The sequence below is a fragment of the Convolutriloba macropyga genome, chromosome 3, assembly GCF_964194025.1.
Source record: "Convolutriloba macropyga chromosome 3, txConMacr16.3, whole genome shotgun sequence".
NCBI lineage: Eukaryota > Metazoa > Xenacoelomorpha > Acoela > Convolutidae > Convolutriloba > Convolutriloba macropyga.
In genome coordinates, this window is record NC_134470.1 from 40,623,297 (window position 1) to 40,636,970 (window position 13,674).

General features: G+C 34.5%; 1 protein-coding gene across 3 annotated transcripts in view; it reads left to right on the forward strand.

Annotated features, from left to right (window-relative positions):
- The window catches only part of LOC142336205 (mediator of RNA polymerase II transcription subunit 12-like protein), a 305,636-nt gene that overhangs the window by 70,757 nt on the left and 221,205 nt on the right, over positions 1 to 13,674 (forward strand). For 2 of the 3 annotated variants that reach the window (XM_075384862.1, XM_075384864.1), the window contains one exon: positions 6,911 to 7,062. In XM_075384862.1, coding sequence (XP_075240977.1) covers positions 6,911 to 7,062 — 152 coding nt within the window. Of the gene's footprint in view, positions 1 to 6,208; positions 6,381 to 6,910; positions 7,063 to 13,674 lie in introns of those variants that run through there. The other variant, XM_075384863.1, reaches the window with a different exon arrangement.

A 13,674-nucleotide genomic window follows, 5' to 3' on the forward strand; every position in this document is an offset into this window, starting at 1 on the left:
ATTTTTTCACTCTTATTTTAAAGCAGAGTGGGAGTACAGTGTTTGAACAAAAATTCGTTTTCTCGCTTGTGGTTCTGTTCGCATGCGGCAATTTCACTTTGATTTTTACTGTTTTTTTTTCAATTTTTGGATCGGATTTTTTCTAAATTTTGTTACCAATCCATTCATAGTTCATTCTAGGCCTAGTTTTTTGTTTGGAGCAACTTTCGCTTCCTCGCTAGTGGTTTTTTGTTCACATGTGGCACTTGGACATTTTGTTTTTTATCTGATTTTTGGGAAATTGTTTTCCCAATTCACTAATAGTCCGTTCTAGGCCTAGTTTTTGTTTAGTCAATGAAGTTTCTTTGATTTGTACATCAGCACTTGTCCTGCTATGTTTTCTAAGATCTGTTCACACGTTTTAAAGACTCACTTTAGCAAAAATATTTAGGTCATTTGCGTGATTAGATATTGATCATACGTGACATAACTCACTCAGTGGTTTTTTTACACTTTTACTCAAGTTTAATTTGATTTAATTTTAGGTCAAAGGGACATGTGTAATAGAGGCATATGTAATAGAGACAGTGTAATCGAGGCACCTCAAAAGGCTTCTGCGGTGCGAATTTTGACAGGCCTTATTGATTCATCGCTGAATGCTTTTTTTTTTTACAAATTATGTCGTTATAATTCATATAAGCCTTTATATCCCATACTCATATTTCTATCCCATTTTTAATAGCCAAAAAGCGATAGCGGTGGCTTTTACTGGCCTTTTCTTGGTTTTTACGACTCGAAGAGCATTGGATTGCTATCGGCCTTTTTCTGGTTTTTTACAGGAAATAGTATTGTTAATGCGGCATTATGGCCTAAAAGCGGAAGTGAGAGAAGCTGTCATGGTGAAAAGATTTTTGTCAAGCGAGAGAAAATTCTTGATCATGCGCTGCGTTAACTGAAAGACATTTTGACTTTGAATTTTTTTTTGAGAGAATGGCGCATATAGATAACTGTATTTAGCCGTTTTTTCGACCATTTAACTCCTTTTGTTTGCTTTTAATATAGTTTTTTTGTCGACATTTTTTGTTCGATGCTGCATTAATATGTAGCTTTCAGAAATTGATACCACAAAATTCGTTTCAAGTGTTAAATGGGCTTATACTTCTCAGTATTTTTGTTATTTTTGACTTTTTTTTGAATTTCTATTTCGGATCCTTGAGCGAACTTTTCTGGCAAATCAGTGTATATTCTTTTGTTTTATAAAATCCGTACACGTAATCCGTTAATTGGTTTTTCGGAGCAGTTTTTAATTGCTCTCAAACGAAGTTTGTAGCAATTATATTAGTCCTGTCGGTCTTTCTTTTTTATGCGAAATTTCGCTTGACCGATTTTTCGTCTTACGCTTTTGACTTTTCGTCCGCAAAAACGGGATAAACAGGTAGCGCCCAGCGGGTATTAAGTGCTTTTAGAGCCTTTCAGCTGTTTCAGCTCAAACTGTTTGGGAGACTTATACCTGTACTTATGGTGTGAAGGGCGGTTCTTAGAGGTTGAGATCCCCCCCCCCCCCCCCCCTGTTGACCCCAACCCCCACTATTGCCTCCAGCCCCCCCCCCCCACCGCGCTGTTGCCCCCCCAACCCAGTATTGCCCCCCATCAGCCCCGGTACACCCCCCCCCCCCCCCGTGGCTAGCTACTGACGAAGCCAACCGCTCGCCGGTCGTTTGAGAGCAATTCGCCCGACGTTAGTCGGTTATGTTTTTAGTTTTGACTTTGCTTTTTGGGTTTTGACTTTACTTTACTATAGGTTTGGGAACTTTTCTGACAATAGCAATTTTATATGCAATCATACGCTATTTGTGTGATTTCGCGTCTTCAGACGTTTTTTGACTGGCTTTGTACTCTTTATGAAGTTTCTATTGGCTGGGCTCAAATTAACTGTTATATTGGTTTTTGTTTAGTATTAAACATTTTTCGCCTAGTTGTTTATTTTCTGTTCGTCTGCTTTGCGGAGTATGTTCTTCATGTGTACCTAGAATGGTTGGTAGGGTAATTGTTTAAGTGGAAATAATTGAAAGTTTATCATCACATAGTTTCATAGTATTAGTCAATTCTAATATGTTTTTGGTTCTGCGTGTGTTTAGTGTTTTTTATTAATTTTGGGCTGAATTATTTAAGCAGAAACTGTTTTCGTAAATTGTCTTGAGAACTGTTATTGAGATTTCGCAATTTTTTTTATAGCTGCGAAGCTGTAAGCTGAGCGAAGCTATATTGCGGTGCTCTTGGTTTTTTTTTGTTTCGTCGTCTGACGCCTTTTTTCGTTTTACATTTGTTCACACAGCAAAGCTGAAAAAGTCAAATTTTCTGAATGACTTTTTCCTCTCACTAACGGCATTTGCGCGCGTGACGTCATTTCTCACTCGCTTTAGCGAAAGTTCTTAGGTTATTTGCGTGATTTGATTTTGATCATACGTGACTTACCTCACTCAATAAAATGACTTTTGCACTTTAAAACTTAAGTTTAATTTGAATTTGTTTAAGGTCAAAGGAACTCATTTGTGCAGTAAAGGTCCCTAATAAGAGGCTTCTGCGGAATGAACTTTAACAAGCTTTATTTATTTATCGCTGAATAATGTTTTTTACCTAGTTTTTTGAGCGGCGTCGATTTTTTTTCAATTTGGATCTGAATCTGTTTCTATCTCTATTATACGGCACGCAGGTCTATTCTTTCGCAGCTATTCCGGCAATCTGCCGGCTATGTTATAGAACTATTAAAAAAATTGACAGGTCTTTTAAATTTTGTTCATTGATTATCTTCCTTGCTTTTCCATTATTTGTTTCCTCTGTTTGTTAGTTCCAATTGAACGGTATTAATGAATTCAATAGTTTTATCAGTTACTGGTTGTCTAGGTTGTGAGTAAATTTTGTACTGCTAATCGATTCTGAAGTCTTTCCGCTATGTTTCTTTATTTCGTCGAGATTTTTTTTACGGCCATATGACGTCACACCTACTTCTGCTTTTTGTTCACGCAATTTCTGTTAGTGGAGCGAGTTCTTTGTTCATTTGCGCAATTAAATATTTGATCACACATGACTTTTCTCACTCTCAAAGTGACTTCCTCACTCGGGATTTGGCTTTACTTTCATTGGAAGAGATAATTTAGAAAAAGAAATTGTTGTCGTTCGTTTTTTAACTATTTCTTGAGACTGCGGATCTTCAAATATTGTGACCATTTTCTGGTAATCTGCCAGCTTTTTTTGAGAAATATTGTATCTTTGATGTTTTATGTGATCATTTATGCTGTCACTCTAAGCAGTTGTTTAATTGCAGTGATAATTATTGCTGAGCGAGGTTATTATTGGTCTTCTTTGGTTTTCTGCAGCATTCGTATAGTTTTAAGTCGTGATTTATGTTTATTAGATTTATGGTTAACTTTTTCAAGATTGTTTGATGCATCAACAGGTGTCATATTAGTTGCTGAGTGCTTATTATTATATGTTACAACAGCATCATTTGGTATGTTCATCCAATGACCATTGCCATTTATAAACCTTGGTTTATTAACTATATGTAATAATGTTCTAATAAATCTGTCTATAAATACTTTGTTTAGATTTTCATATGTTGAGTACAATTCTGTCCGATGTTCTTGAAGTAAAGATTTAAGTGTTTACTTTTAAAACTCACTAAACCTATCAACCCATAATTTTTCTGATGTTCTACCTTTTTAAAAAATACTTCTAAAACCATTAGTTAAACGAGGCTAAATCAGTAAAGGTATAACTAAACCCTTTTAAATAAATATACCTATAACTGTGAATATACATCTATAAATATTATTTTATTTACTTAAAGATGACTTATCAATAAAATCAGCTGACCATGTTTCATCTTTGTATAACGGTTTTGTTCTTTCCCTTTGAAACTTTGTTATTTCTATTTGTGTTTAAGTACTTCTTTAGCCAGTTGTTTTGCTTTGGTTGTTGTTTCATTTACTGTAAGTATCATTTTAATATTAACTGTTATACTAACTTTTTCGTTAAATATAATAATAATGTTTTATCCAAAATAATTAAAATTTAAATAATCTAGTTGTCCTTGGGTAATATCGTTTGTTGGTAACAGTTGTTTAGATGTATTTAACATCTCATGTAATCCATCGCTCACTTCCTGCTCTTGATTCTAGTATAATTAATTCTAATCTTTCTACTAAATCGTTTGTGTTAGATGTCAAACCACTAGCTTTAACTAAACCACTAGCTTTAACTTTTCTTCATTACTTTCATCGGCGAAGCCGATTCGCTGTTACAATGGCTTCACTGCTACTACTACTACTTTTACTAGAAGCTCTTGTTAAGGCCCTTTGCATTAAATTTTTAGCAACTCTTGATCTATTACTCTTAGTATCCCTTCTTTTGTGGGTAATGATAAAATTTAGAAATCTTTTAATTAATAGCCGCGAAGCGATAGCGGCTATTATTGGGGACATCGTGGTTTTTTTTAATTCGTCGTCTCCATCGATGATTCTTACGACCTGACTTCTTGGAATTGACTTCAGTGACTTCTATTGCTTTGCAATTAAATTTTGTGTGCGTGACGTCAGTTCTGCTTTTAGGTCAATTGCGTGACTTACCTCACTCAAAAAATGACTTCTGAACTCACTTATGGAACTTCAAATTTTATGAACATTTTTTATTAAAGATCAATAGTGTGCATCTAAGTAGTTGCAAACTTATATGCCCTAATTCTTGATTATTAGTCTTTGATTTCGAGTTTTTGATTTCGTATATCAATTTTGAAAAAGCTCTCCTTATAGACCGTATGTGTCATAAAATTGACAGTCCGAATTTATTCTAAAAAGTTTAGTGGTTTATTAAAGGACTGCTGGTCTATCTTATTTCTTTAGCTGTTTCAATTTATGGAAGGCCGCAAGCGTCTATCGCGGCTATTTTCCGGCAATCTGCCGGCTATGTTTTTATCTTCTGTTATGTCGCGTTCAAATACATCTTTGTTATTATTAAACATTGTGAAACCTTTAGTAAAAGTATAGATATGATCTTTTATTCTTATACAATCGGTTCTAGAGATATATCTACATCATTCATTCTAAATGTTTGCAGGTGCCTCAACTTATTTTATAATTGTTTATTTGTTTGTTTTGCCGTTTCTACTAGATTTCTATTCATCTGATTGTCAACTCTAAAGCTCATATGTTTGTAATCAGGGTAGCTGCGCCTTTGTCGATCAGGTACTGTTGAGGCTAATGGGATTTCGAAACCTTCTAAGGCATGTAGTGTTTGTTTTTGATGTATATACATACCTTCAATCATTAAAGTTGATTGCTCGTCAAGCTTATCAGTTTGTAAATTTAATGTTTTTGTTAATGGATCAAATAACTCTTCTATGTTACCATAATATTCCTGATGTTTTAGTTTATCGTCAAATCTATTTCTGTTTTTTTCCAGATTGTTTAGTTCAATTAGTGTTTCTAGTTTATTCATATTTTAATTTGACCGAATTTTAAGTGATTGATATTGATTGTTGGTTAGTTGGTTTGTTAGTCAATTTAATTTCGTCTGCTTTCTTTTTTCACGTTTATTTTATTTTTTTAATGAAAATGAAAAATAAAATTTTAACCTCTCACCATCACATTGAACAACGTACTAAATATAACCACTCACAATCACATTGAAATAAAATTCATTCAAACTGAACATCACTTTGAAAGTTTTATTCAAAAGATAACCATTCACCAATTATTTTCATCGTAAGTTTGTTGGATACGTAGTGATTTCTTTGTTGATCAATGAAGTTGCTTTGCTGATCCACGTAGTGGCAACTCCGTTGATCCAATTTGTGTGTAATGTACCATGTGGGAAACAGTTTCACGGATGGGTGATTTTGCAAAAACAACTTCGTTGAACAGTTTCATCGATTTCCTTTGTTGATCTGCGAATTAAATCAAACACTTGTTCGACTGAGATACAAAAAATTTTTGTAAGCAACTGAATCTCATGGTCAAAATGTCTTGCACTAAAAAGGTACACTCAGGTGGAATTATTCTAGAATGTTCAGCATTACGTACGTGCTATTTTTAGAGTATGAAGTAATCCTATTTTTAGAGTATAGAGTAGTGCTTAATATTCTAGAACTAATTTAAAAATATTTTATCTTCGAAATTTTCATGCGTTTCATTCATTTATTTTCAAGTTAAATTTTTTTGTAAGAGCAGGTTTGGTTGAAAATAATCGATTTTTTTTTAGTTTCGTTGTTGGCTTAGGTACAATATCTGCGAAAAAAGTTCTGATTATTTTTATTGTGATCATCAGTTTCTTTGTTGGCTTAGATACAACAAGTGTTAAGGTGTTATTTTGTTAAATTTATGTGTGACGGTTCAGTATCATCGGTAAGTACCTATTTTTTCTTATTAATATTTCTTATTTTTATTAGAAATTTTTGGAAAATAGTAGTTTGTAACAGTAGTGGTAGATATATGCTATGTGAACTCCCCCACGCAAAACGTTGCTGAAGTATTTCTTTTAGCCAATTTTAGGAGAAAAAAAAACAAGAACGAGAAATCTGCCGTCTAGGGCTAACATAAAAAAATTGGGGCGAACATAAAATTCTCCATTTTTTTTTTCAAAAAATCTGGATCAATAATCCATTGGGTATCAATGTTGATGAGAAGGGCGGCAGATATATGCACTCTCTTAGTGGGGGTAGGGGTCGGAAGTGGAAAACATCCAGTATATCTCGTTCAATCCCAGCTTTCTAAGTGTCTTTGAGTGTTTTTTTTTCACAGTTTTTTGGTGTTCCCTCACAGGACTTGGATTGTAGCCCTAAACTGAAATGGTTGTTTCTTCACTATTCAGATACACAGTGAAAATTAACAGCAATTTAATGCACATCGCTGTCACTTTAACTGTGCTGTTTCAGTACTTGGACGAGATAGTGCAGAATGAGTCTCTGTCTCGCAGACTGGCCTTTTTCTGTTGCAGAGGACTGACAGAGATGTACGAGAACAGTGTGGATGCTGCTGTACTGGCTTCACTCTCTCCTTCATCTGCTGCCTCTCTAAATCCACCAGAGTAAGTCCGAAATTTTACAGCAGATTTCTATATGAAACCAAACTGACCCATAAATTGTCTCCCTATGATCCACGAGAAATGTTGTTAGCATCTGTTTAATTTTACTACCCATATACTGATTAGCGTAAATCAGGAAGAATTAAAAAAGAGCGTGGAAGGAGTCGAAAACTGGTGCGATCGAAATCACATGACACTAAATGCATCAAAATGTAAACTTCTCTCTCAAAAGCGAACAAAAAGCCTCACTGAAAAATCAGGAGCTAGGAGAGGTTGATAGTCAACGGGACCTTGGTTTGATTGTTTCCAAAAAACTTGGAATAGCAACTGTAATTGCTATTCCAACTGCATTCCAATTGGAATAGCAACTGTAATCACCGGCTTTCGAAAGCAACAAAAGTATTCTACCAATTAAAATGAAGCATGACCGACAGCGCCTCATTAAAAAACAAATTGAATGCCTACACTGGCTATGTCGTGCCAATACTATCATACTGTTCTCATGCTTGGCTCCCAAACAGACAGCAGATGGAGAAAATTGAAAAGCTAGAAAAAAGAGCCACTTCATGGATACTAAGTGGAAGGAACTGCACCTACAAAGAAAAGCTAATAGCACTTAAACTGTTGCCCCTACGCCTGTATGTCGAAATGCACGATTCACTACTTTTACTATCCTTACTTGACAATAAATTCGATGTCACAGTAAGCTTCGAATATCAAGATTTTGAAAAGACTAGACAAAGCGCAAGAGGGGAATTAAAAATTGCAAAAAATCGTCGAAGGAAGACTGATGAAAATTTCCTTCACAGAGCCAAACTACTTTACAACATCTTTTCCAAAGTTCCTTCCAATTCAACACAACTATCGAGCAAAAAAACTGAGTGACATCTACTGGAATTTCTTTAAAACAAAATACGACTTTAACAACAAATGCACGTGGAGAATCTTATGTAAATGTGGGATGTGCAACCCACTATCGAAAATCGATTAGAAATAGGACACGAAAACAAGGGTTCCTTGGAGCACCCCTGGGAAGACCCTAAAGCCTGAACTTCTACTATACTCTTTACTTTCGTAGACTTGGTAAAACGGAGTTTCAAGGTTTTAGTATTATATTAATATTCAGTCGGGTGTTTTATACTCCTGGTTAAATTTGAATCATTTAGTCCGTTTTTGATTTGAAAATGTGATTGGAAGTTATTGTCCATTGTCTAATTTCTTCATTCCAAAGATCTGGTACTTCAGTATCTTCCTCATTTTTGTCTTTTCGAATTTCTCAACTCCACTCTCATTGAGTGATTTAAAAGGGCAGTAATCTCGAAGAGCTGTCTCCTCTTTTTATGTGAGACGTATCCAGGACTCGATGTAATTCTGTCGCAAAATCTGGTCTGGTAACAATTTCTGATCTTCTCTCTCGTTGGGTGACCAATGGTGCGTCACTGGAGTTTGAATGCTTAATTTAGTGCCTTAGCATGTACTATCGGGGCAACTAATTGCACATCCTGAAAAGAACAACCGTTGATACTAGTAGTAAGGTGTCTTACTGGGCACGCAACGGGGGGGGGGGACATTTGGGTGTTACTGTGTTCGCAACGGGGGGGGGGGGTGGACACGAAAAATTTTTTCGAAAAGTTAATAGTTTTTGGCGTTTTGGCAAGAGCGGTGGAAAACGCCAAAAACTATCGCCTTTTCGAAAAAGGTGAGCCTCATCAGTAAAAAAAATTTTTTTGAAAAAAAAATGAAAAATTCAGAGTGTTAAAATTGCATGAATTGTATTTTGCGCTGGGTTTCAGGTCTCAAAGACGATTTTTTGTTGACCTCATCTCACCTGGTGGGCCTAATCATTGAAAAAAAAACTTTGAAAAATTTTCGGAAAATTCAAAAATTTTGAAGTATTAAAATTGTGTGAAACACAATTGGCGCTGGGTTGCAGGTGTTAATGTTAATTTTTTGTGGACATCATTTTACCTGGTACTAAGATTATATCAAATGTTTTATAACCGAAAACTGTCATCATTAGGTTGTTGACTGTTTAGTATTCTTTATGTCTGTTACTATCAGTCAGTCCTCTCAAATACTCTTATAACCCTTTATTTGATGATGCATGAGAACAAAATATAGTAATAGGCAAGGAGGTGAGTGGTTGTTGCTATGCATGTGCTGTTGTTAGAACTCTCTGTGTCATCAATCTATTTTTAGAATATAATGTATACTATGACTAACTACTATAGTCACTGCCGAAGGTCATTATACACGAGTAGTTGTCGTATTCCATTGTCATTGGGAGACCGATCGACCGAGAGTGTCAATGATTTATTTTTGAATAAGTTTTCATGTTCAACTGTCTGCATTGGGTGGTTTTGTTATTACAGTTTAACACAGTACTTGTACAGCAATAGAGCAAACTTATAAGAATTTGTTTGAGTTTCAGTTTGAGTTTGATTTGGAAACAAACTATGCCAGCGGTTGACGATTGTTCCTTCTTTGACTTTTCTCACGATATTACGTGTACAGAAAAACGTTATGTAGCTGTCAGTGTAAACACTTGTTTTTATACTTAAAAAAATAGAGACATTAAGGAAGTAAATAATCTGCTTATGTCTTGCGCTTGAACTAACAGATTTAATTTATTTGGATAAAAACTTCCAGGAAAACATATTGTACTAGCAAACTTCCAAGAGTCCTGCCACGAAAATATATTGAATTTGTCATTATGAAAGTGTTTTTTTTTTCAGAACATACTTTTAGCCATCAAATGAGAGAACACTAGAGAGACGAACAAACAATTAAAACATCAACAAAACAACGAACAATGTTTTATTGTATTATTAGTAGTTTATCGAGGTTGAGCAAATGCAATTCAAAAGATTATAACTGTTTGAGGTTTTAGGAGACTAGTTTAGAGTTTACGTTTTTTTGGAGCAAGACAAGAACTGACAGGCGGCGTTTCAAGACTGTTGGTTGCCACGAGCCTACTACATTCGGGTGTTTTGATTAAACTTGTTGAAATTGTTGTAGATGTTACCGAGTTTTCTAAGTTCTTGGTTGTTGAATCTGGAGTTTCAGTAATTGCTGGAATTTTCCAAAAGTTTTCAATGAGTTCCAAATCCTGCAAATACTCTTCCTGATTTTCGTAGATAGGTACTTCTTGAACATCTTAATCATAGAGAATTCTTCTAATATCATCTCCCAGAACGTTTGAGTCAAATATAAACTCACGAGTACAGCCCGCAAGAATTCCAGAGTATATTGAGCTCCCTTAAGTGACGCTTTTTCAAATCTAAAAGACTGAATGAAATCGAAAGTAACAACAGGTAATGTCATGTGTTTCACAGTTTTCCAGTCTTTGCCTTGATACTCTTGCTGAACAATAACAATATATTTTTTTGAAGTCTCGTATGCAATTGTTCGTTTGCTGGAAGAAGATTTTTCTTTTAGTATAATTGCAATGGGAAACATTTTAAGATTTCAGTGATATCTTCGTCTGTTTACACTCGTATAAGTGGCCTTGAATAAATTGATGAAGACTGTAAAATATACCAAAAAAAATACTGTTAGAAAAATCTAAGAAGAATATGGTAAATATAATGAGCCTATTACTGTTGAAGTAATGTGATTAGTTCTTATCAACAAGAATTATCAAAGCGCAAGCCTATATCAATACAATTTCCAACGATTGAGACAGAATATAAATATTTTACTTAAAGTATTGAATATATAATGTACTTAAAGTATATAAAGTATTGAATCTAAAGAATCTGGTTTAAGCGAAGAACTGAAAACTCATTTTGTGGGTGGTCTGCTTGTGAGTGTTTGTGTTCTACAAACACTCACAGCTTGTGAGTGTTTGTGTTCTACAAAGATTTAATTATATGGATGAGAAGATATTTTCTTCAGTGTCTGCTGTTTTTATGCTACATGTACTCAGCTTATCTAAAATAAAGACAGATTTGAAAGTATCAGTGTAATCCCAGCCAGTTCTTATCTTTCCGGAAAGCTATTTTAAGAATCAATATAGAACATTTTAAGTGGGTTGTTATTTTATTTACAATACCTTATGTTCAAACTGGTGCTATAAAACGGAAATAATAGACAAATTCTTTTTTGTTGTCTTTGACTTTCTAATGAAAGAGAGTTTGTATAAAATGTCACTGTTTTACGAATGAACGAGGACAAACATGAAAAATGTTTTAATTACTTTTAACGCTTTCAACTGCAGCAGACAGTTAGTTTTGTAATCTGTTCCTCTATGAATTAGATTGATTTAATTTTTTCATAGAGCAAAATTAAAAGTGTATTTTTTTTCAGATTCAGTCGGCTTCAATCTAACTCGGAATGCGTCTTGATAAACCAATAGTTTTTAGATATTGTTTGAAAAACATTCATGAGAAGTATTTGTTATTAGCCACAACATACCCAAACAATTCAGTAAGACTGAACTATTTCTTAGCAGCAAGTGAATACTTTAGTCAAAAGGAAAATTTTGATTATGATAATGCTTTGAATTTTCGACCTTACGGAGGACTTATTGAAATAGATAACTCTTCTTTAGATTCATACCTAAACAACTCCAAAATTCTACGATTACCCGCAATTTTGCATGACGCTGGTGGTTTCATCCAGGAGCTCTACACTGAAGGACCCGGCTACTCATACATGCTTCCCTGGAAGCTTAATAGTTGTTTCACTGGACATCTGACAGGAATTCTTTTTTGTTTGTATATTAAAGTTTTCCACTCAAAAATTTATCACTTGTTGGAATGTTAAGCAGTAAAACAGTTGTGTTAGACCTTGAAGGTTTCCGTCACAGGAAAGAAAAATTTATTGTTAAAGAGTTTGGTATATGTACTGAAGATTACAACGATTGTGTTTTGTTTTCACCACCATCAAAATTTTCCGATTGGACAAATCCGCAGAAAACTTCAATCAGTTGGTTATCTAAAAACTTACATGGCTTAGATTGGAACTCTGAAAACTATCCTTACATTTATCTAACACAAATTGTCCAAAGCGTTCGCTTAAGAAACCCAAGAGCGGTTTACTACGCTAAAGGTTTTGAAAAGTCTCAATTTTTATCGGAGTTGCTCGATTGTCCAGTAATCGATTTAAATACTCTGAAGTGTCCTAAAATATCTTAGTTTTTTTACAGTTAACTGTGGGAATCATAGCTCAAGTCAACGTTGTATCGTCAACAATCATTGTGCATGGGAAAAAGCTTGTTTCTATTTTGACTGGTTGACTAATGAGAGAGGAATTGACGAAAGTGGAAGCACCCTTGTCAGCGAATTCGACGATTTGCGCCTTGATCACGAAGGAGGGAACACTGAACCTTTCAATTTGCAAAGGAGAAGCGATAAAAAGTGGTACTCAAATTCGTCAGAAAAAACTTAGGGTGTTATTGACAGAGGAGGAAATTCGTTCGATTACACACTTGGTTTTTTACATCGAGCCTTTTATTCAGTGGAGAAAACAAAATGTCGGATTCTCAACGCAAAGTCTCGCCTCCGAAACTTCTATTGATATCGAAACATCCAACTGGTAAAGAAGTAGATCAAAAAGACAAAATGCTGCCTGAAGAAATTCAGGAACTCGTGAACACGGACAAAGTCAAAAAAATTGTGTACTATGAAAAAACTACAATATTACCCGCATTATAGTTGATATGAACTGTTCTATGTAAAACATTAAAAAATACAATAAATTTTCAGTTTATACACATTTTCTTTTGTGATGGAACAAGTAACAGTTGATCAAGTTGTGCAAGAAAATCTTTTCGAAAAGCAAAGTAGTGGAAAATCTACTTGGAAATTTTTTAACCAGATAACGTTACCTTGACCGGAAGTTGTGTTTTTTGTTCAAATGTTTGTAATTTTGATGCTAATAGTTCTTTGCATTGTGAAATTGACTGTGCTTAAACCAACTTGTGAGGAAACATCAGTTTGGATTTCGATTTTGTCGAGTTTAGTTGGATATATCTTAACAAATCCTCGATTATGAACAAAGTTATCCCTACCAGTGACAGAATCGTTATGGCCGTGGTAGGTCCGTCGGGTTGTGGTAAAACGAATTTAATTTTCAGAATAATAACAGGAAACACCTTTTATCCAAAGTTTAAAAATGTTATTTTTCTTTACCACGAAATGCAACCAATATACTCACAAGTTGACCAGCATTCAAACATTGTTTTCAAAAAATTCACAAAATTGGAGTTTTTGCAAAATACTGAAAATTGTTTGCTTATATTTGATGATTCTTGTGAGGAAATTTTTAATATCAAAGAGTTTGTCAAGCTGGCTACCGCGGGTCGACACAAGAACATTAATGTCATTTATGTGAAACACAATCTTTACCAGCAAAGTAAATGCTAGCGAACAATAGATTTGAATACAAATCATATCATTTTGTTCAAATCACCACGTGACGTTCAGCAAGTCGAGTTTCTAGGTAAGCAACTGAATCTTACTCATTTTTTAAAAAATTGTTATGAAATAGCAACAAGAGAAACATTTGGACACTTATTGATTGACCTGGATCCAAAAACTTCGGACTGTCTACGATTTTGTTCAAACATTACAGAGCCGTGACCGTCGGTCTTCTACATACCTTCAGACAAAG